This window comes from Glycine soja, chromosome 9 (assembly GCF_004193775.1).
Source record: "Glycine soja cultivar W05 chromosome 9, ASM419377v2, whole genome shotgun sequence".
In the NCBI taxonomy this organism is placed as follows: Eukaryota; Viridiplantae; Streptophyta; class Magnoliopsida; order Fabales; family Fabaceae; genus Glycine; species Glycine soja.
The window spans coordinates 46,080,407-46,104,877 of record NC_041010.1 but is presented as its reverse complement, the minus strand read 5'-3'; the positions used below and the strand labels follow the sequence as shown (position 1 = coordinate 46,104,877).

Genomic DNA, 24,471 nt, shown 5'->3' with positions numbered 1-24,471 from the left:
AGATTGGACAAATGCTACTAGTACTAGGTACACATCATTGTCCCATCTGTGAGCTGAGGTGGGCTCTAACATAAATATGGGTTATGCACTTATGTCACTACCTTAGGTGTTGGGGGACAATATTTGGTTCATTAATGCTTCAGCTTTTTTTTTTTTTTTTCATATCCGGTATTTGGGGTTATTGATAAACATATAGTATTCCAATGGTGGAATGAGCTAAAAAATTAAATATACCAATTCCTTGAATATATATATATATATATATATATATAGCTGTTTAGTTTGGCTGGAAACAAGTACTTCATTGTCCTGGGGAAGGTGCTGACCGATGGTTCTGTTACTTGAACACAGAGCTCGGATGGTAATTTTTCTCTTGCTTTGATATCAGTTCTGTTACAACATAAATGACTCAGTACTCGAAGCTGTGACCAGGAAGAGCTTAGTAGTAATGTCAAGTCCAGTATCAGCTGCCCTGTTCTATCATATATACCTCAGTACATGAAGCATGACTCGGATTTTGTCTTCTTTGTGTCAATACCCAGTGGGATAAGGCTTTTGTTGTTGTTGTTCTGTCAATACGTACCATATAATAGAACTTTAGTGATTTATTTATCCAATGGATCAAGTGGGTGGAAGAAGTCTAACATACAAGTGCATACATCAGGATGTTCAGCTCCTTGATGGGTATATTGTTTCATTTGTACACACCTCTTTTTGCTTCCTTGTGCTGTTGGGGTGGTATAATGATCTGTTACATCTTTACTGGTGACGCTGGTTTAATCTCAACCAAAAATGTCTTCCTTAGTTATTGCTTGATGCTCTAAGTTAGGGATAACCTAGGAATCAAAACCGCTAAGAAAATAAAAAAACACGAAACCAAAGGGTATAGTAAATGAGAAAAGCAACAAAAAGGTAATTTTGTGAGAAAAAGAAGACAAAAACAGGAAACAATAAGTGTAATAATATCTAAAACAGAAAGGAAGGACATCAGTGATTATAACAAACATTACTGTGAAGAGTGAGTTTGGGCTTTGAGTCAACCCTATAAAACTAATTTATAAAATAAAGATTATTTCTCATTTATATAGTTTATTTTGATATAATCTCTATTCGATGTGAGATTTTAACCTATTCCATTTTTGTCATGATTATCTGTTACGTGTGACTTTCAACACACCCCTCTAGATGTGACCACAATTATTCCACCAAGTAATGAGAGCAAAGTAAGAAAGAGTTATGAAAGCAATACCGTTTGAGAATTTGGCTTTGCCTGAAACAATCCATGAGATATCGCCATGGCGTCTTCCTTGCTGAGTGACAATTGCTCAATGTTTGGAAAAATCTAAAAATTATTCAAAACAAATATATAAAAGAGATTGTAATACTAGTGTGAGACCCAACTCATTTTACTATATATGAATAAAATAATGATGTTGTATTACAATGAAAAAGTATGATAAAATTTTAATACTATCAATTGCATTTACAAAAAATGCTAGCAACACGCCTTACACGAGAAGACTACTTTAAGAAGCTCAATGGCGTATTTTTGTAACTTAACTATATTTGTTGGATTTTTGCACAAGCCCAATGTGAGGAGTTCAGAAAAATTCTAGTAATATTTTATGATATTTTTTATTTCTTTTATTACCGAGTTTCAAATACTGTATATCGCATGCAGACTTCTTGATAGGGTCCCGGAAGGTGATAAGGAAAAGAAGTAGCAATGTGCCTTGTATTCGAGAACAAGGAAAACTCCTCAAGATAAGAAATGACTGAAAAATTGCTCTGTGTGTCTTATTCTTATTACTAAATGGTATTTAAAGGCTATCCTAGTGCAACTCCATAACAGAATTGGTTAGCTATCATAGCAGAAAGATACAGAGCAATAGCACAATTAACAGAATTGAAATATCTCCTAACGAATGAATTTCCCACGTGCTTGGTTCTTGAATCTTCTATGTGTAATCTGCCAAGTAAGTGGGCTTGCTACGTGTCCTTATGGGCCTGGTAGGTGATGTTGGTATTGCTATCATTACCCACCGCTTCAAAAACAACCTTGTCCTCAAGGTTGGACAATGAAAACAAAATGGAAATAGGGAAATTCACAGCAAGGTTCATGCTTTCACCAGTTATGTAGTAGATGTCAGTCTGTACTTCGTGGATGTTGGTAACATAGACCTTGAGGTTGGTCATCACATCACCACTCTTAGTTGGGTGACACTTGAGCAATTCAGTGAGTTTTGTCTTGTTCGGAGAAACCTCATGAATACCAAGTTTCAGATTTTTAGAGAGGGCTGCATAAAACTGGTTATAGTTCTCTTTGTTTTCAGCAATTTCCAAGAACATTTCAATGCCCTTCTTAACCAAGTTTTTCCTAATGGCTTTCAGGATCTTGTTCTGCTGCAGCAATGCTCTATAAATGTTGAGAGGAAGATCCTCAGAATCCACAATACCCCTAACAAAGAGTTTGATTTTACTAGGCATCTTCCAAGTGTCAAAGAGATCAAAAGGTGCCTTCAAGGGGATAAAGAGGACAACCATAAACTCTAGTTGACCCGCAACAGAAAAATGCTTAGCAGCAAAATGCTCTTTAGTATCAATTCTGTCAATTTTCTCAACAACTAATCCTTTGTAAAGCTCGTCAAATGACTTCTTCTTATTCGCTACCTTCTTTTTCTCCTCCACGGTCTCATCATCCAGCTTCAACCTTTCCTTTGTGGCTGAAGCCAATTTCTTTCCATTGTAGGCCTTGGGTTGCCCAACTGCATACTCAACAATTGCATTCACCATGAAGAGAACTTCATAGTTGTTCTTCTTGAGTCTCTCCAAGAACAGAAAAGTCGCCACGGTCTCCTTGCTTTCTTCTATGATGTAGTGAATGCCTGTCTGTAGTTGCTTCAGTATGACCAATACTCCTTCAATTCTCATACTCACACCAACTACAGGCATTGATCTTGAGCCAATCATCCCTATAAGATGATCATATTGGCTACTGGCAGCAATTGACCCAAGCTGAGTGTCTCTTTGAGAAACAACTTCGAATATAACTCCATTGGAATAATCCAGGCCTATAATTTCAGACAGACCAAGGGTACAAGCAACATCAAAGTCACATTGATAAAATTCATAGTATCTTCCCTTGGATGGGTGATCCCTTCTGTAAACCTTGGCTATTTGGTATCTTTCGAAAGATATTCGACCAGTCATAGCCACAAACATAGCAAATGGAGCTGTTAAGTCATACCTCAAAAGAAAAGGCTCCTTGTATTCAAAATAGCTAGAAATCAAGGCACTCCACAAAGTCATGTCCTGATTAGGCATTTTGTCAAACACCAACCTAGCAGTGTTGATATCGCCACATTGCACATACATAATTATCAAAGCTTTAACCACATTAACATCAGACTCAAATTGGCCAAGCAAATTGTTGTCATAAGTCTTCATACATTCACTGTCATAGACCTGGACTTGAATCTGAACCAATTCGTTTGCTAAAATTGAAACACCCACAATAGACTCATGAATTTTGAAAAGAGATGGATGGAACTCAAACAACTGTTGTTCTTCCATTCTAGCATCCTCATAAATTTCATCACCAAGACCAAGATTGACTTCATCAACTAAAACTTTCTCTAACAATCCTTCAGGAGACTTGGTAGTCTTTGTCACCACAGCCAAAGTCCTGAGCACAGTGTTGTCAATACTGGGAGACATCCTAATGGGCTCACAAGTAGGAAAATTAGCGTTAACAGAGAAAACATGCAGTAAAACGTTTTCTTCCGGATTTATATGCTCCATGATCATATCCGTAATCTGGTCATAAATATTCTCTGGGTGTCCATGAACTAGAACCTGAGTTATACCGAGAAGATCCACCAAATAAAGATCAGGAACGCCATTCTTCTTTACCAACAATGTCAAAGGGTTGTTGGAAATCCCTTTGCCATGGCCAGCAAGCTTTTCTATGGCAGCATTTATGGCCTGAGAAACGTGTGCTTCATCTGTTGAAAAAATCTTGCCATAGAACTCCAACACAAGCTCTGGGGTTGGAAGAAGGTGATTCCAGAGCCTAATATCTAAGGGCACCTTAGTGCAAATGCCTTGGCCACGTGGCAGATTAATACCAGCGAAAGATTCAAGAACACTGGATTTACCTTTGTAGTTGACCACAATCGTAGGTTTGTCAGGAGGGCCAGGGATAGCCTTAGGAGGCCATAGCTGCATATCACTCTGTATGGAGGCACCAACATCGAAAATGGTATTGATGGGGTTCAAGGTGACCTGGTCCTTGGTGGCGTCACCAATCAATCGTTCGGTGAAAGCAACATGAGACGGTGTGGTTCTGTTACGCTGATCAGTGGTGATGATTTCGACACGATGGTGCTGCCACACGCTGACGGGGAAGCAGGTGGTGTCGGAATCGATTCCGATAGCAAGACTATCTCCTTTTCCAGCCATGGGAAGCAGAGTTGGGGTGGGTGTGGGGCTTTGTTGCCTGGGTGCGGAGCATGGAATCACAGGCGGCATAGGAAGGGAAGGAGGAACGTGGGAGTGAGGTATCGTGGGCGGCATTGGGCAGTTTGGGTTGCCCCATTCCTGAGGATAAAGCTGAGGAGGAACGTGGGAGTGTGATGTGAACTGAGGAGGAGGTATGTGAGGGTGAGGCAGAGGCGGCGGCGGTGGCGGAGGCGGCGGAGGCGGTGGTGGCTGCACCGAAGAAGGAAACGGGGGGCGGTTCCGGGTATCGCACAAGGCTAGCAAGCGGAGCCGGGTACTCTCAAAATCAATCCCAAGGGATTGAGCTGGATGTACATAAAGAGAAGGTGGGTGCTGAGATGGAATGGATGGCTGTTGCAGGGGTGGTTGCAGGTGGTGTGCTATGGCATGGCCGGAGTAGGGGTAGAGGAAGCCATGAGAGGCAGCCATGGGCGGTAGGTGACTGTAGGGAGTGGGTATGGTGGAAGGTAGTGGTTCCGGCAGGTAGAGGCAGCCATGGAAGGCAGCCATGGAAGGCAGCCATGGATGGCAGGTCGGACCAATTGATAGGGTCCCGGAAGGTGATAAGGAAAAGAAGTAGCAATGTGCCTTGTATTCGAGAACAAGGAAAACTCCTCAAGATAAGAAATGACTGAAAAATTGCTCTGTGTGTCTTATTCTTATTACTAAATGGTATTTAAAGGCTATCCTAGTGCAACTCCATAACAGAATTGGTTAGCTATCATAGCAGAAAGATACAGAGCAATAGCACAATTAACAGAATTGAAATATCTCCTAACGAATGAATTTCCCACGTGCTTGGTTCTTGAATCTTCTATGTGTAATCTGCCAAGTAAGTGGGCTTGCTACGTGTCCTTATGGGCCTGGTAGGTGATGTTGGTATTGCTATCACTTCTCCACCAGTACATGCAAAACGGTCATTAATTTAAAGAGCTTAACATATATATATATATATATATATTAGGAGGGGTGCTTGTAATATTCTTATTTAAAATGAAAATTTCACTTATTACAGATTATGGTAAAAAGCAGGAATATGCATTATAAACTATGGTGTTGCTAAAATCTACTCCCTTAATTTTTGATTTGATGTTTTAATTTTACTCCATACCAATATCTCCCATTTTAATAAAATAGTCAAGGCAAGTTGTTAAAGTGTCGAATTCATTTTAACATTCTGAGCATCCATGTAGTATGCCAATATTTTCATCAGGAGATATATACATTCAATTAAGCAAGGTGAAAGACCCGTTTCTGAATTTTTCACTGAACTCAAAACCCTATGGGATGAATTAGAAGTGCAGAGACCAATTCCCAATTGTACTTGCCATGTTAAATGCAATTGTGACAAAATAAAGTCTGTTAAGAAGTATAAGGATTCAGCATATGTTGTGTGCATTTTGAAAGGACTTAATGAGTTGTATGGAACTGTGAAAACTCAAATCTTGTTGATGGAGCCCCTTCAATTCCTTCCATCAACAAGGTTTTCTCTTCAGTGTTGCAACAAGAGAGGCAACTCACTGGTGCTTCATTGGAAGACTCGAAGGTGTTGTTTAATTCCACAGAGGAAATGGAGGTGGAAGAGGTAGAGGACGCTCTTATCACAATGGATATTACAAATCAAAGAAGAGCTATACTGTGAATAACACAGAGCCAAACTTGCTTGGCTTAAAAGTCTTCGGCTCCTTGTGTTTTGCCTGCACCCCTGAACAACACAGAACCAAACTTGATCCCTGGTTATCTTGTTTTTGGATTCAAGAACAAACTCGAATATAATATACAGAATTTTTTGTTTGTTTTGTTTTGTAATTTCTTGTCTTTTTTTTAAAAAAAAAATTAGAAACACAAAGGTAATGGACAAAATGGGATGTAAATGAAAAAAGTTTGATCAGACTCAGGCACGAGATTGAATTCACTTAAAAGAAAAACTGTCGTTGTTTTTCTGCTTGGTTTCTTTGCATGAGCAAACAATGATCATAACCCATATATATATATATATAGAGAGAGAGAGAGAGGGGACACTTTCTTATGAGAATTTTTATCATGAGAGAAAGAGAGGTTAAATTCTTTGCTTGAGAAGAGAAATAATGAGAATAAAGATAAGAAACGCGTGAAATCTTTTTATTCATTGAAGAATACTGAACATAAAAGAATTATTTTGTTGAGAAGGCGTGAATAGAAAGTGTAGCAGATATTGAACCTTTTAAGCTCAAGCGCTAGCAATGCTTAATTTCTTTTGGAATTAAAGGTAACAACTAAAACGCAAAGCCAAATTTGGATCTCTAGATTTTCTCATAGTTAGAGACTATGCAACCTTTTTAGTCTTTTTAAAGTAGGGTTACTCTGAATCAATGTTTTGCAAAGAAGAAAAGTAGATAATATGAATAGATTATGCATATAGTTTTGCTGATCTTGATTTTATGAATTTGATTAAATTGAAATTGGCGTAATATTGTATGAGTGAATAAGATATTACAAAAATTAATTCCAATATGTCCAAGTTTCAAAAGCTTTCAGTGAAAGTAAAATGGTGAACAGATTAATGAAAGTTTTGTATTTATATAGTACTGAATTTTAAGACATTTCATTAGAGTATAAATTGATTCGAAACTGTTATAAAAATTAAGAGCTATACAAGTCCAAACCTAGCTAACAATATGTTGCATGAAGATCCTTCAGAGAAAGAGACAAGTAAATAATTCTTTGCTTGGCAAAATGTGAATGTGATGAATAAAAAAGTGGAAACGAATAATATTTTTTCTCCAAAGGACATTGCTTGTGATAAATTCTTTGTCTTCTGAATGAGAAAAGAATAAACATGTCATGCTCAATGGTTAGAGAAAAGCACGATCAATATTTGTAGAGGACAAAAGCAACAACAAAGTTTGATTGTAGTTTTGAAAGCTAAGAATTGAGTTAAACGAGATGGATGCACTTCAACTTGCACACCATCAGTTCAAAAAAGCATGACACTAAGCAACAGCTGCAAAGCTGAAGGTGAATACATCTAAATAATCTTTGCTCAATTTCTATAATTTGACTCCACAACACTTTGTCTTCAAGTAAATCAAAATAGCTAAGACATGTAATTGTATTTACTATATGCATTTATCTTTCTACATATATTTTTACCAAATTAAAGCACAAGTTTCTGCAAAGTTGTAAGATCATGTACTGGGGAAGACACCTACCCAATGCTGGAAGATCAAGGAAGTTAGTGATCTGATGACACGTGACCGCCTCTGAGACCCCGGTAAACAGTAATCATAACTATTATTGCAGTCTTAAGATAGTGAAATTCCTAGTCGTCATAGGACCACTTTAATCTTTATTCATTCATGCATATGTAAGATTTAATGATCTATATTGGTTCATCTAACTCTTATAAAAGTAACTCTCTCATTACATACATCATTATTAAGAACGATACCCCTTTCATAAGAATTTATATATTGAGGTGGAAAATTATGAATAATTTCACTCAACTGATCAAAAGAAGAAGAAAAAAAATGTGTGCCTCTGAAAAGCTATTATCTTTAGACAAGAAGCTAAGCACTCTCCCATCTTCACATAAATAGCCAATTAAGTTCTCCAGATGGAGTTGCTTCAACTGCTCCAGAAACATTGGATTAGTAAGTCTACATCTTTTGAAGATAATGATTCTCGTTGAAAAAGAATAGTACAAAAAGCTAGGTGCATGAGTAAAAGTTTAATTATAGATTTTAGATTATGTTAGTTATGCTGGAGACACTTTTACCTTGTTTCTACATTCAAAAAAACAATATCAAAGGGAAAAAAATGAAAAGCATCATCATCAAAATGTCACTTGTTTATTAACTTGTTTCTATTTTCATATAATAAATAGTTTTCCTTGTTTATTAACTTGAGTTTAGAATGGATTGTTAATGTTTGCAGTACTAATTGGCTGCAAGATTATTTATAACAACATATTTGTAGACTGATTTGGATTTTAAAACTCAACTGCCATATACTTTTGTTATGTAACAATGACTTTCTGCATGAGTTCTAAAGAAAATCAATGTAGATAATACCTATATGGCATCGGTTTTGTAAAGATGTGCTACTGCTATTGTATAGGTACTTTCTACATCGGATAAGAAACAACCGATGTAAAATATTGACAGATTAACACTTTCTGATACACATTCTATTTCAGTTTAACGAAAAATCGATGTAAAAGGAGTTTTCCACATCTAAAAACTATTGTTGAAAGTGTTAAATCAATGGAGAGTTTTAATACAAACAAACCAACTAAAAGATTCCATCCATTATTTATTAATTTAAATTCAAATCTTTGGTAGTTGCAGAACATTGCAGCATAATCACAAAAAGGTTTGGTTCAGATTGGCTTCCAGACAGGTTGCCAAAACTCAACACAAGCAACATAAATCAAGATTGATAGTTATTAATAAGATGTGTCCCAGCAAATTTTGTATAATGTGGTTCAAGGTGGCCAAAAACCCAAAACAGAGTATCTTTTAAGGGAACTGAAGCAGAAATATTCATTTGGCCATGACTTAAAGACTTCAAAATCTTGAAGCACGAAAGTATTAAAAATTTAAAAGTAAAGGTTGATTTTCAAAAATACTAACTTTTAAACCGAACAATCTTCCAACTTCAGATATGTATATTATTTGGTAAACAGAGCTAGTATATAAAGTGCAAAAATAAGGTTGAATTTTAGTAGGTTAAGGGTCTTGAAATTTTGAGATCTCAAGTAATTTTATATTTGAGACCTTCCCTAATATAATTCATTAATTTTTATTTTATTTTTATAACACTTTAAACAGAAAAATCGTTAATTAAAATTATTACTGATCAAGCAGTTCTAACATCTCAGTGAATGACAATTCATTCAATCGTGGTCTTGCAACATAATCTCAAATTGAATATAAAAAAAATTGTTTTGAAAATAACCATTATTGCAAATATTATTAATAATATTCTATGAACATTATACTAAAAAAAACCATTTTTTAATGTGGTGATAGGCATATATGCCCTTCGTTTAAAAAAATGCATATGAATTTCTTTAGAAAAAACACTATTGCAATGTTGGACATAGATAAGAATAAATCTTTATAAGAGTAGATGCAAGTGTTTCTTATTTTAATTTTTAGCTTCAGTATTTCCTTTAAATTTCAGAAAATTTTATGATAGTTCACGCTAAAAACTTTTCACATTGGAAAGCTTTCTTTCACTAACACTCGAACAATTTTTAATCAGTGTTATAGAAGAAATCATTAACTTACTGGGAACAAACAAGAATTTGAGGTTCGTTTGATTTGTAATTTTTGTATTTTGATTAATAATTATGAAATTATTTTTTCTTAGTTTTTATTTTTAAAAAATTCTTGTAAGAAATAGTAAAAACTGTTTTGTTATTTTATATTTTCTGTATTTATCTTATAAAATAAAAAAATAAAGTTAAAACAAGATAATATTTTTATTTATAGTAGTAGTAAAATATATAATAAAATAAAAAGTGAACCAAGCATAATTCTTTCTTGTAAAGGAATCCGAACTGAACAACAGAACAAAATTATAAAATACTTAAGTGCTGGAAGGTGATGACATGAATAAAATAAAAAAATTAAGGAAGCTGGAAGGTAAGAGTCCTTAAGCTCTTTAGTGGACTCATCATCACTTCTGTAATTACTTATCCGATTAATTACTATTGCCATGCCAATATATACCTGCTAGAGTGAAGGAATGTTATACATCAATAACAGGGGTAGTTAATTGTAGTTTTAGTTCCTAAAAATTTTAATTTTATTTTAACTTTAAAAATCAATTAATTGTTGTCTTGTTATTTTTAAAATATCAAAATATTAGTCATTAAAACTAGCCCCTTTTTATTTTTTTCCTCCTATACACAGATCAAAGTTTAAATGTTTTTAAAATAAAAAAATTAAAATCAAATTTTTAAAAGTCAGACACTAAAATCAAATTCAAAACTTATTCAAAAACTATAAACACCATTAATCCAGAAAAAAGAAAAAGAAAAACCATTGCAAAACATATATATATATATATATATATATATATATATATATATATATATATATATATATATATATATATATATACATGGTTCTTGCTCTTTTATATCCCTTGCTTATTCTGATCCCATTAATAGCTTTAGTGCACTTTGTACTTTAAAGTTTATGTAGAACTGTTACCTCTCATTAACTAAATTCACAATAAAAATAAATAAATCACTGCATGTTTACTAAAGGTGGATGGATATCCGAGGTTTTAACTTTTTCACATGTTGGCATCCAAAGGGAATCATCAGACAGTGTTCAAGTGCCTAATTTAGAACAAAACACATCCACAGAGACATAGGATACAGAAACTTTAATTATTATAAAATAATCCGACATTGATCACAATCATTATATAGATTTCACAAAGTGGGCAATGAATAACAAAAAAAGGAGAAAAACCCTGCATGAAGACAGAAGATAATAGGAGAATATCTTGAGTATGAAATTTTCCCATAATTAAATAAATAGTTCAAATAACAGCCAAACAAGTAGATTTAACTTATTATTCGAATTCCCAAAAGAATTTCAGAAGAAAAAGGGTGGAGGGAGAGAGCACAGAAATTTAAATATTTATAATATAATCTAACACTGATTTATAATACATAGATTAGCAAACCTGTTCATTCCAGTTTGCAACTTAGCATTTTGCTTCTTAATACAAAATAAAAAAAATTAAAAATTAACAATTTTTTCCTCTATTTCTTGCTAAATAAACTTCTAAATTTCCCTCTTTCCAACCTTTCATGCAGCTTTTTAGCTCCTGGAATGTCCATCTCAGTAAGTTTCTTCAGATACCCAATTGCCCCATATGAGATCATAAGCTTCTTACATTTCTTACATGAAGAAAGTGATCCAAGGCAAGTAACTGCATATTTTTTTGCAGTGTTCTGAGGACTATGATCAAGCAACTGAACCAAGTTTGGCACACTCTTGTCATCCTTCTTAACCTCTCTTCGATTCTGAGACACAACCATCAAGCTTGCAATTGCTTGGGCAGCAACCTCTCTAACACTGTTTGACTTGGCCTCAAGCATCTTCACAAGGAGAGGGATGCAGCCAGCTTCACCAACCATTTTCTTCATGTCTGTGGAGCTGCAAACCCGACATATCGCGGCTGCAGCTGCTTGCTGAGCACCTAAGGATCCGGACTTCAACACGTGAGCCAAACGGGGGATCAAACCAAGGGAAACCAAGGATTCCTCAGGAACTGATCCAACCAAGTTCCTCAATGCTCCAACCGCGGATTCCTGAGGAAGTGGACCATCAAGATAAGCCAGAAGACTCCTAACACCACCTTCTGATATGACATTCCTCCTTAGATTCTCATTGCTTGCAGTGAGGTTCTGCAAGCACTCTGCAGCATGCTCTTTCGAACCTAACAGAATTCCACAGTTAAGCAGATTGATCATTACCCTCACAATCCCTTCTTCAGCCAAAGCTTGTCTAACCTCAGGCACAGCTGATATGTTCTTCAGAGTACACGCAGCCGCGGCCTGTGACACAGAATCACCGATTTGACAAAGTTCAACCAATGGACGAACCCCACTGTGTCCCACGATTGCTCGTGCTGTTTCGGCTGACATCGACAACCTCTGAAGGGATATTGTGGCCTTTTCCTTCCCCACCGTGCTGCCAGATTCAACAAGCCTTATAAGAGGTGGCAGAACTCCTTCAGAAACTAGCCAATTTTCGCAGCTACCGGATTCTGCAAGCGAGCTTATAACAGTAACTGTTTTCTCCCTTATCCTGGGAGAGGTAGCTGTAAGCAATTGAACCAAAGCAGCAATATTGCTCCGACCAAGAACAGATAAAACACTCTTCTCATCCTCCTTCATGGCCTCAACGACGCTGTCTAAAGCTCGGTGCTTCGCTTCCAAGTGCCCGATCTGAAGGCGTGCCAGCAACTCCCTTATGTTGTTGTATGTTGCAACATCTGATTCTGCCACAGAACTAGACACAGCCAATGGCAAAGTAGCCTCACCAAGCACACCAGTCTTGATCAGAAGCCCACAATCCCTCAAATTCAAATCAAGCTTCCCAGACAATGAATCTAGATCGCTCTGCATCCGAAGCTTACCCTCATACTTCTCCTTCAAACATAACTCAGTCAATTCAATCGCTTCCCCAAGTGTCTTTGACACAGCCTGCAACTGCTCCTTGCAAAGAGCATTCTTCGAGAAGCATGGATGGCTTGACAAATCCGATAACCGCAAAGGGATCTGTTCCAGTTTTGCGACAATCATCTTCCATCTACCGGCAAATCCCTTGACCTCTCTTGCCTTATCAATGACAACAGGAACAAGTTCTTGTGCATGCAACAACCAGTCTTCTGTGGAACGAGCATCTACCGCAACCTCATCGCCATCTTCCACCATGATTTCAGTTTGGTAGTCGTAGAACCGACGATGATTAGCTGCCACAATGGAACAACACAAGAAAACCAAAGCCTTCAAAGAAATGCCCCCAGATGCCAATTGGTAAATAGAAAAATGATATCAAGCATAGAAAATTAAAAGGCTGTGGTGGAGCAGTTGCAATCATATGATCCGTAAATTATAAATTAAGACTCCAATAGAAAACTCTGAGGCACAAAAAAACAACCACCCCAATAACCCCAACAACTTCGAGAATCTCCTATGATCACACAAAGCTTGTTTACTGAAAGCATGGCTCGACCAACAAAACTGAAGTACCAAAACATGCCCCACTAGTCTTTTCTCTCACTTTAGCAAGAGCGACCATTCAATGCCCTTGGAAAATTATAAGCACACATTAGTTATAATAAAAATTAAACATTATTATTAATAATTTAATTCCTATAAAAAATTGATTTAATACAACTAAACCATGGTAGATGAAATATTGTTGTTGATGAAAGTGAAGGAAAAATACTTTAAACGGCAAACAATAAAGCAGCCGTCGGCAGATATTTCAGACACAAATCCAAAAGTGCCCCTCCAAAAGACACACCAAACACATGGCCAAAATGTAATATGGTATCCTTTGTAGGGGTATTTTGGTCAATAGGAAACAAAAACCATAACTTTACTTTTCAACCATGATAGAAAAGATCTCGTTGCTGTGAGACTAGTGTGAAAGATGAATCTAGAGAGAGAAGAGAGAGCTTAATCAGTTCTGACCCATATCAACGGTCAAGGATTGTTCTAAAGTAGAAGTCTTTCTTAGCTGTGTGTTTTCCTATCTTTCTCCTCATAAATGGGGGCTACTGGTGTGAGAAAGGGAGAGACTTTCCTTTGAAGGGAAGACATAAGTCTCTGTCTACAGTTGTATACACGATAGTTCGTACAATGAACCATCACCAGAAAAAAATATATATAATTTTTTTAAAAATAATATCTTATATACCTCAAATCAAGTTGACTTGCTTGATATTCCAAGAGATTATCCTTTTGATAGCCATTGAATGATCCACAAAACAGCCTTGTTCTCAACTCTCCAATCCTTCTGTAAAGCCCAAAAATAGTTAGAGACAAAATCTAACATTCACAAAAACAAAAATTAGAAGAAAAAGGTAGCAGAAGAACACTACTTTTCTTTCCAGAAGTAGGAGATCAAATAAAAGCAACAAACCCAAAAATTGAAAATTGAAGAACTAAAAAAAAAAATAAAGACCAACAAACCTTTTAAGCAATATATGTTGTGGCTTAATCTTCAAACTTCACAGAAACACTTTTATTTCTACGACTCAGACACACACTAATGTAGTGACAGAGAAAATGCCTCAGGCTCAGAGAAAGGATCACCAAACCAACAACCCCAAAACTTTGCTTTGACAACTTCTCAATAAATATTAACTCATGTAAATGTAACGCTTCCAGAGTCAGCAATCAGAGAAAGCCCTATCTTTCCGAAAAACCGCGTCCTGCATGCTCAAAAAACATTACTAATACTACTAACCAGAAACAGTTTCCTCGGAATCACAAACACCCAGAAACGGTTTCTGCTTCATAATTCAGAAGAAGACACAAAACGCTCACTCTCTCCTTTAATTTAATATAAATACTAAAAAAAAGTGAAGAAATCTGAAGAATCTTAAAAACCCAATTAAAAAATAAAAGAAAAAAAAATACAACTAAGCCTAAGTAGTGTGATCAAGCTTAACTACACAAGTGCAATATTAAAAGTATTCACTTCTTCACTTCACTTCAGAGTTCACGCCAACAATTCAAAAATCAAACTTCTCTGATGTCTCTAGAAATGCAAGATATATGTGTCAGAATCGCTGTCTCGAAGATGAAGATTCTCTCTGTAAAAAGTATTGTTTTACACTGTCAACGGAGAAAGGTAAGCTTATGATTCGAGCAACATGGCTTAAAGGTCGAGCAGTTTTCTTGATCCAACGCTCACGATTGTTCTTGGGACAGGCATTCTACCGTTGTAATTGGGTTAATTTTGAACAGACTAAAGTGTAATATTGGTATTCTATTTTTTTTAAATTATGATTTTAATTTTTTTTTAATTTTTAATTGTAAAATTTGATTTTAATTATAATTAATATTTGTAATCATTAAAGACATTAAATTAATTATAAATTAAATAAAAATTATTAATCATTAAAAAAATGTAATAAAAAATTATTAAAAATTATATTGATGAAGATAAAAGAAGTGTTTATAGAGAAAAAGAGAGATGTTATTATAAAAAATTGTGATTAGTAATTTTTATTCAATTTTATGATTAATGATTTTGATTAATTTATAATTAGCTTAAAAATTTAATTAATTTAAATTATTTATTAATAATCTATCTGAAAAACTAAAATTATTAATTTATAAGATTAAAGAACTAAATATTATAATAAAAATTTAAAAGGATCAAAATCATAAAAACATGTAAGAATCAAAATTACAATTAGTCTTTTCAATATTTATGAAATTCTCCAAACTTGTTTTTATTAAGTAAAAAATAATAATAAGTCCACGCATATCAATATCTGAATTGAAAATATTAGAGATTGTTCATTTATTTTGAGAAAATGTTTTTTTTTATTTTTACTTTTAATTATAGAATAATTATTTTGTTTTTATTTTTATTTTTTACAGAAAATAGTAAAATATTCTTTCTGTTTTCTATATAAATCTTTTAAAAAATTATAAAATTACGTGAGAATTTTTTAGTTAAAAAGAAACAATATAAAAACCAAAAATGAAAATAGAAATAAACAATCTTAATTTAATTGTAATAAAAACAAATATAAATTCTTAAAAATTAAAACAGGCTGTTAGGGAGGTATTAATATTATAATATTTTTCATTAATGCAAACGTGGTGGGGGAAAATCATTCCTTACATTGCATGCTTGTCTTTTCGAAAATTTTAGAAATCAAAAGGAATTATTACGATATACACAAGATTAATTTTTTGTTGGTATAATTTACTTTTAGTATAAAATTTAAATTTTAAAAAATATATTTTTATGTATATCTTAAAAGTAATTTATATTTTACGAGTAATTATTTTTTTAGGAAGCATGAGTAAAGTTATTGATGAATGCTAAATTTTAAAAGTTTTAAGAATATATTTATATTTTAAATTTTATTTTATTTTATCTTCAAATAATACTGTATTAATTATTTAATTTTAAGAAAATTATATAAAACTCTTTTTTTTTTTTTTGTAATTGAATATAAACCGAACTGATCCTTACTTCAAAAAATAATGACTTGCTACAACCGCCACATGTAAAGTGGTCCTTCCTTCACGAAGGGGTGTAACAGCTGGCAATCTCACACGTGTGAAGCGGACAGACGGTTGGAACGTGTGTTTGGAATTTTAAGCTAAATTAATTTTTTAAATCAATTTGTTTCTTTAGTTTTTTTTAAGTTTAATTTGATTTTTTAATTTTTAAATTGATTTAAACTAAATCATAAGAAATCACACTTTGTAATAGTCTAAATAAATCATTTTTAAACCCCACAAAATATATATTTTTCAAAAAAATAATCATTTTTAAAGATTAGATGATCAAATTAAATTCATAAAAAATTAGATGATTAAATTAAATAAATTTTAAAAATTAAAAACCAAATAAATAATAAAATATAAAAAATCAAATTAAATTTAAATAATAAACTAGAAGAAAAAATTAATTTAACCAATTTTTACGTACTATTATTATACGTTGGTGGGAAAATTTCTAAATGAACCTCAATTACAAATCTAGAAAATTGATGATGTAGTAAATTAATTTAATTATTATTTTTTAAGAATTTAAAAAGAAGATAAAATATAGATATAATTTTTTAGATGTTGTTTGTGCTTTTCTCAATTTCTCAAATTAAAATAAGTTCCAAAATAGGGTTGCTAAGTTAAATATGGTTTACTCTGAAGCATAAAAAGTATATTTCGCTTTCCTATGAGCATGCATTATACAGATTCTTTAATTATGATAAAGTTTAATTATAAATTATGTTCCAATTTTCAGAAATAAGATATAATTAAATATGATTTAAGATATGATTAGAAAAGATTCTTTGTAATTTAGAATATAAGATAACATTGATAATAGAGTGGAGCAAGCTCTTCATGTTAGGATCCGGTTGGTTGTCCCACGAGTCCACGACCTATCGGATGAAGCCATGGTAGATAAATTCTTAATAATAAATACTAAATAGTCGTTAATTATAAGAATTAAAATTTTATTTCTTAATTGCAAAATTAAAATCATTAATAATTATAATTTTATAGAGTAAATTAAGAATTTAATTGAGAGGTGGCTAATAGCCTAATACCTAAGTACATGGCGATCGTGAGTTCGGTGACTTCAGTTAGATAGCTTATGGTAATTAAATTATAAGTTTGATTATGAAGTAGCGTTGACTTAACCTTTTTTCTTTATTATTCTATGCCACATATTTTAAGGGCAGGGTTCGACTTCTCTTTAGTAAAATTCTTATTTTTATACTATTTAATTTATGTATAATTTATTTATCATAAATAAGAGTGTATTTGTATTTACCGTAGAACCATGACAACACAAAGTTTATAATGTTTCACCGAAGGATAAAATTTCATGCCCTCTCATTATCATTTTCTACGTTTAGTGATGAATTTTTCATAATACAATAAAAAAAATGCAGAAAACAATAATAGAAGTGTAGAAAGTAACACCCTTTATTGAAAATTATTAGCTAGAACTGGAAAAATAGACGGTATAGCCCCATCCATCAGACAAGCATGAAAAATGAGTTGGAGGTTATTTTCAAATTTTTTAGACTTAAAAATCACCTTTTTATTTGAGGGGGAGGACAAGAGACGGATTAAAAAAAGAACTAAGCTAAAAATAAATTATAGATGAAATGAAAATAAAAATAATTAAACCTTTATTTTACCAGTTATGTGTTGCCACTTTAATTGGTATGGATGCTAGTTTATTTTTATGAAATCTTGAAAGTTATGACGAAATAGTCCATTTAATCTTAAAATTATCTCTCACCATCACTTTAATCACTAAGTTTAACAAAAAGGAAAAGGTTTCTAAAATTGATCTTTGTCGCTCGCATTGGTCCTTAAATGAATGCGACTATTCTTAAAAAACCTAGAAGCCAGAACAGAGAAAATTATAAAAAAAAAAAAAGGAATGAAAATGATGGATCAATATCCTATGCCACACCCATCGAACAAAACACTATAGCATAATCTTCCATCCATCATCATCATATCCATCAAGTCGCCATTATCTTCTTCACACACCCATCAAACAAGGCACCTTGAGCCAAAAGAAAAATCAAACAGAACCCATTCCAAAAAAAAGAAAATAAAAATAATAAGAATTAGAAAATGAATGAGGCCAAAGTCGCTATTACTAGTGTCCATCCACTACCACATGTTCCTTTTTTGTTGTTGTTGATGATTTCCCTTTTCGTGTTTTTGTTGATTTCTTTAAGTTGTTTACTCCTTCTTTGCAGGCGGAGGATCGAACCAAAATTGTTGACTTTGTGTTGAAATTATTATTATCATAATCATTTTTTGTTTGGGTAAGTTTGTTAAAAAGTGATTATAATTTTTTTTGGATACAACAAAAAACAACTTTTATATAATAATTTACAAAATAAATCTATGAAACTGAAAGGAGAAAATAGAAAAGCTGTTGAGAAATTTGGGAGTAATTTAGGAATAACATGTTTGAGGATAAAAAAAGGCTATTGACATAAGTTACAAGTTACATGAAAACAACTTGTATTTCAGAAGGAAAAAAAAAACTTTTTACTAATTAAATCTAGCAAAGAGTTTTTCTTTTAAAATTAACAGCTGAATCTATTGCTACTTTCTATAACAAGATAACTGATTCTATTTCTTTTTTTCTTTTCAAATAAACTTTACTTATGTATTACTCACACTTTACTAGAATTATTCTATTGGGAGCTTATTAAATTTCATTCTCATTTGTTTAACTTAGTAGTAAAGCAAATATAAATGAATAACTCAAATTTAGCAGTAAGAAACTAAAAATGCATAATACGAAAAAAAATATAGAAAGAAAAAATAGCCCATGCTTGCACCAGGGTCGTGGCAACTGCAAGGTCATTTAAGAGTTGCCTTAGGCCCTCAAATTATTTAAGGCCTAAAATCATTTATATATATATTTTAATATATATTAATTATTAATTTGAATTATTATATGATATATTATATATGAGAAAAAATGTTATATATTCACATTGTAAATTTGTTTACACAATTATCAAATTATATATGATAAATTTATTAATTTTTAAAATAATTATCTTAAAATAATTTAAACAGTAATATATAATTAAATAATAATATAAAATTATTTTATATTATCAATGGATAGACATTAAAATCATTACATCTATTTTTATTAGTAAGACCGTAATTTTAAAATTGTATTAATTAAACAATTAAAAACTTGGAATGAATATGGATTGTAATATTGTATTTTTCTTGAAAACATTTCAACTTCTATCAATTATTATAATATTGAAGATCTAGATTTTTGTTTTAAAAAAATAAAGATATTGCACGAAGTATAATAGAGAAAAGAAAATAGTATTTCACTAAAAAAATTAGTTATTTTTTTAAAGAAAGTGTTATTTTTCAAATATTTATTATTTTTTAAAATGTCATTTAGTAATACTTGTAATCGTTGAAAGTGGTTTTCCAAAATTAAAATAACTCAAAATTTCTTTGATATTAACTATGTTAAAAGATAAATTAAATGTTTTCATGGTTTTATATATTGATAGTAAAAGTTTAGAAACACTTAATCACTTATATAGCTTTGAATAGTAATTTTGTAATCAGTAAAATAGAATGAGATTTGATAAATTATTAGTCTTTAAATATATTCACATATGACCTTGAATGGTTTAGATACTACCCGGCTTGCTAAGGGATCAATGGCAGTTGAAAAGAAAGTGAAACACACAGAAAACGAAGAGAAAAGGATGTTTCAAGTTCAAGGCCTTATGCCTTGCGTAACCTGAACGGCTGCACTCTTTTCTCAACTTCGCTATTCTAAATTCTGTCACTGCCTTCTTCTATAGGCACACAAATTTTGTAGCAACGCACATTTTAGTACAAATTTTATAGCAACACTTTTCGTTAGAGTTTAATTTTTAGATATTTTATATCATCATCTAATCATAAATTATTATTTAAATTATTTTAATATAATTATTTTAAAAATTAATAAATTTATCATATATAATAAATTATTATTAAATAATTGTGTAAAACTTTTTCACTTTCAATGTATAACTTTTTTTCTCTTTATATTATATGAAAAATGAAAACACCTTATGCAAATATGAATTAATTAAACTTTAGTAGCCAAATCAACAAATTGTAATTTGTCGGAAAACACAGAGAAGAGAAGGTACTAAGGTAGCATATAGAGTAATATGGTAAAAATGATTACATTTAGTATTTTTCTTTTCACAATAGGTTTAAATTTATTAGAAAGTACAAAATTATAAGTGAAGTTTATTCATATGGAGATTTATAATTTTTTATGATTTCTTATAAATTTCCAGGTAATAATAAAGAGTGCGTAAAAGAATACATAACTAATTAACATTTCTCTTAAATTTATATGATGTATGTGTATGTGGTATAACTGTAACAATATTAACTTCTCTACCAAGAAAAAATTAATTAACATTAACTGTAGAAGAAGGAAGCAGTGCTATCAATGCTTTATTTATTGTTTTCTAATAAATAGTATTTACTCTCTTTATTATATAATTATTAAGTCAATAACCAATAAATTCATTAAGATTAATTAGACTAATGCAAGAGATTTAAGTAGTTTGTAAAGATAGAAGTCGTAGGTTCTTACACATGTAGCATTTGATAGCTAGATAGTGCTTTACTGCTTTTGTTTATTTCCTCGGGCTTTAGCTCCTTTCATGTAGCAAAAACTTAATTAATTAAAAAAAGTGGTAGGTTCAAACTTTGTTCCTGTCATTAATTATATATAATTATTAATTCAGTGGCTTAATTGTATTTTAATTTTTTATAATTAATTTTAGCATTTATTTCAATCGTTATTAAGTAATTTGATCTGGGGAAGAAGTTCTATATATACGACTAAAAAGAAAATGAAAAAGGAAAATGCTAGACCCTAAACTTTAAACTAAGATTTATGATTACATTTCACAGTATGTTGGTGTTAGTATAGTTCCCACAGGGGACAAAACAATGATATGCTTCACCACTTTCTCAATAGATCGAGAGGGGTTTGGTGATTATTGTAACTGGTAAAATGGAAAATGGTAGCAAATTAATCAAGGTAAAATGGTCACGCACCCTACTCTTTGATGAATGATGATGACATGTTTGCAATCACTGACCCTTCCCATGATGCTCCAAGACTCTTGCTCAACTTGGCTTCCAAGGAAGCAAAGCTTAATCCATGCTTTCCCATCATTGGAAAGGGTCTATTTTATTGACATGCATTTTTTAATAAATTTTTGCAAAATTGATTTTTTTTAATCTTTTCCTATATACGTATCTATAAAAAATCTTAAAATTCTAGAGATATTTTTTTGTTATCCTATTTTTTGTATTCATGAAATATTTTCTTGTGAATGTAAGAAATTTGGACGGAAGTACCTATGACCATTATTAGTATATTTGGTCTTAAATGCTTGGAAGTTAGTTTAAATCTCGACTAAATTTCAGTCAAGTGGGATGAACCTCTTTAAATGAATAAAGTTTTTTTTTTTTTTCTTTTTCATTCATTCAGTAAGATTCAAACACAACATCTTGAGCAAAAGGAACCAAAATCCTTAAGAACTTGAACTGTATATGTATACAATTCTATTATTATTGCCGAAAATGATGTTCATAAATAGCTGTAACAAGAGATAAAAGGAAAAAAGAGAAAAATAAATAGTGATATGTAGCTGGTATATCGTAATAGAAACATAATTAAATTAAAAAATGAAAAAAAATACAATATAAATGTCGTTGTTAATTAATAACAACCTTTTAGATATCTCCATGATTATTTTGTACACTTCTGAAAAATTTGTTTTAATACTTCCATTTTGGGTGCGATGTAACTACTGCAATTGGCTTTTGCAAGCATGCATTGGTTTTGGTTTGTGAAAACTCCATGATTTGTACTGCACAATAAATTCAGCTTATATATACAACTGATAGAGGTTGGTAAAAAATTTCAAGATGTCATCATGGCTTGATAATGATTTTACAGCTTAAATTAATAGATATAATCAGGTCAACCTTTTCTTTTAGCATTATTAGTATATATAGGATAACGTGATCAATATTTATTAAATCCAAATTGAACTCAGTAACGTAACTTACCACAAAATCATGCATCCAAATTGATCTAAAAAATTATTTATAGTATATGTAAGAGTGCCTTTTTGCGCGTTTTTTTCATCATTATAACTAATGTATTTAAAAACTCGTTGAAAAAAAATTCTATACATAAAAGCAAATCATATATTAGTTGATTCACATGATAATCTTTCTTTCAACCATCTTTAATTCTTTATTCCTCCGGCCACGTCTGCTACCACATTATTGATTCATCAATATTGTTGATGAATGCAGAACCCTTTGTGCCCAATGCAGAAACATAGTGCCTTAACAGTGTGATATATATATATATATATATATATAAACATGATCTCTTACTGTTACCACTATTTCCTTAGTTATTAAATAAGTAAAATACTTTATAATTCTCATTTTAGTTTATAGTGACTTTCCCTTTCCTCTTTAAGAGGAGGTACAAAGAAAAGGGCCTGATCATGTGATCCGTAGCATGAAATTTTATATATTGGAGGTTGCCCAATTCTGCTAGTTAAGGTATAAAGATTTCATTTTTCTTTGCCTCGGATTTGCTACACTTATCCTTAATTCTCTGATGCCTTTTTAGTTTGCCGGCTTGATTTGTCTACTGAGATTGCACAAAAAAAGAAAGAAGATAAAATTGAGACAGCTACTCTATTATTGCCAGAAATATGTTTCCTAAATTCCAGAAGATAACTAGATAAGGGTGTGCAGATTTTTCTTTTCATTTTCTATATATTATAGAATTAACAAATTGTATCACTACTATTTGAGTATCCTAACTTTTATTTTCTTAGACCTTTGTGTATTTTAATTTTTGCCACATTAAGTATTTACATCAATTACTAGCCACTTCATTTTTTGGTGAAATATATGTTGGTGCAGATTGCATGTATATATATATTGAAGTAAGATATCTATGTAATGCTAACGTAGAGCTAGCTGCTGATAAAAAAAAATAGCAACTCACTTCCAAAATCAAAAGATCATACAAATAAATCATTTTATAGGTAAAATATAGACAAAATTTTAGGTAAACAATACAGATTCAACTTATCCCTTCGACTGAAACACTCTTATAACGTTAATATCTATTGAAGTTACCAAATATCCATTAAACACATTATAACTAACACCAAAGATAATTTTATTAATAAAATAAAAGAAGAGAATATTGTGTTACTGCTTCAAGTAACTTTACTATTAGATTCAATTGCCACATATCAGATGCAGGTGAAAAGAAATAGAAATGTGCATTTTTTATGGGTAATGCCGTAATGAAAATGGCCTGAACTCTGAAAGCCTTAAAATGCAGACAGAGATAAATAACAGATATCATAATCTCACAAAACAAAGGCGGTTCAAGTTTGTCGGCTTGCATGAGAACAACAGAACGGGCTTGTAGGTCTTGTACACACTCATCCTACTATTTTTCTATTATGAAACCAAACTTACACTTCATACCACTCATTTCAACGCTCAAGAATCCGGATATTATAAATAATTAAGGTTAAATGTTATTTTAGCATATTAAGCTTTTGACTGTAGGGAGGGAACCGGGAAAGAGTGTTGTGAGAGAGGTCGAGGACGTTGAAGAAAGATGGGAAAATCGCGTTTGAGAAGTTGTTGTAGGGAAGGTTTGGTCTTCTGAGGGATGTTAAGAAGCCTAGTCCGGTTGGGATGTAACCGATGAGGTCTTGTTTGGAAGAGAAATTTGGGTCACTTTGTCGCCGAAGCAAGACAATCCGGGCCAGTTTCCGACCAGGAAGAAAGAACGTCGGCGGGGTTGGAATCCACCGTGACTTTGAGAGCCAGCAAGGAGAGGCCGTCAGAGTTGGGGGAGGTGGTCACAGATCTGGGTTTGTGGGGTGGAGGGTGCCCGCATCGTAATTGTTAATGTGGTTCCAACAAGATGAATAGGAAAAAAAAATAATGACGGTTAAAAATCAAAACAACAACAGTGTGAACAGTATTTAACAAAAACTTGAAGAAAACACCAAAATGAAAAATGATACTTTTGAAGAACTTAATGTATTAAAACCTAAACATAAGACTAAGTAACATTTAGCAAATAATTAAAGCACACCACG

General features: G+C 32.2%; 1 protein-coding gene across 3 annotated transcripts; it reads right to left on the bottom strand.

Moving 5' to 3' along the window:
- Nucleotides 1-11,121: 11,121 nt before the first annotated feature.
- On the bottom strand, nucleotides 11,122-14,843 carry LOC114425249 (vacuolar protein 8-like). Of its 3 annotated transcripts, none has more exons than XM_028392090.1 (3): nucleotides 14,213-14,843; nucleotides 13,938-14,036; nucleotides 11,122-13,321 (listed from the first exon to the last, which is right to left on the bottom strand). In XM_028392090.1, exon 3 carries the CDS (start codon nucleotides 12,944-12,946, stop codon nucleotides 11,267-11,269), a length of 1,680 nt encoding a protein of 559 aa, XP_028247891.1. In that variant the 5' UTR covers nucleotides 12,947-13,321; nucleotides 13,938-14,036; nucleotides 14,213-14,843; the 3' UTR covers nucleotides 11,122-11,266. The 3 variants fall into 3 exon arrangements, with proteins under 3 accessions (XP_028247891.1, XP_028247890.1, XP_028247888.1); XM_028392089.1 differs by having other exon boundaries at nucleotides 11,122-12,984; XM_028392087.1 differs by lacking the exons at nucleotides 13,938-14,036; nucleotides 14,213-14,843 and adding an exon at nucleotides 13,712-13,868 and having other exon boundaries at nucleotides 11,122-12,984.
- Between the last annotated feature and the right edge of the window lie 9,628 nt (nucleotides 14,844-24,471).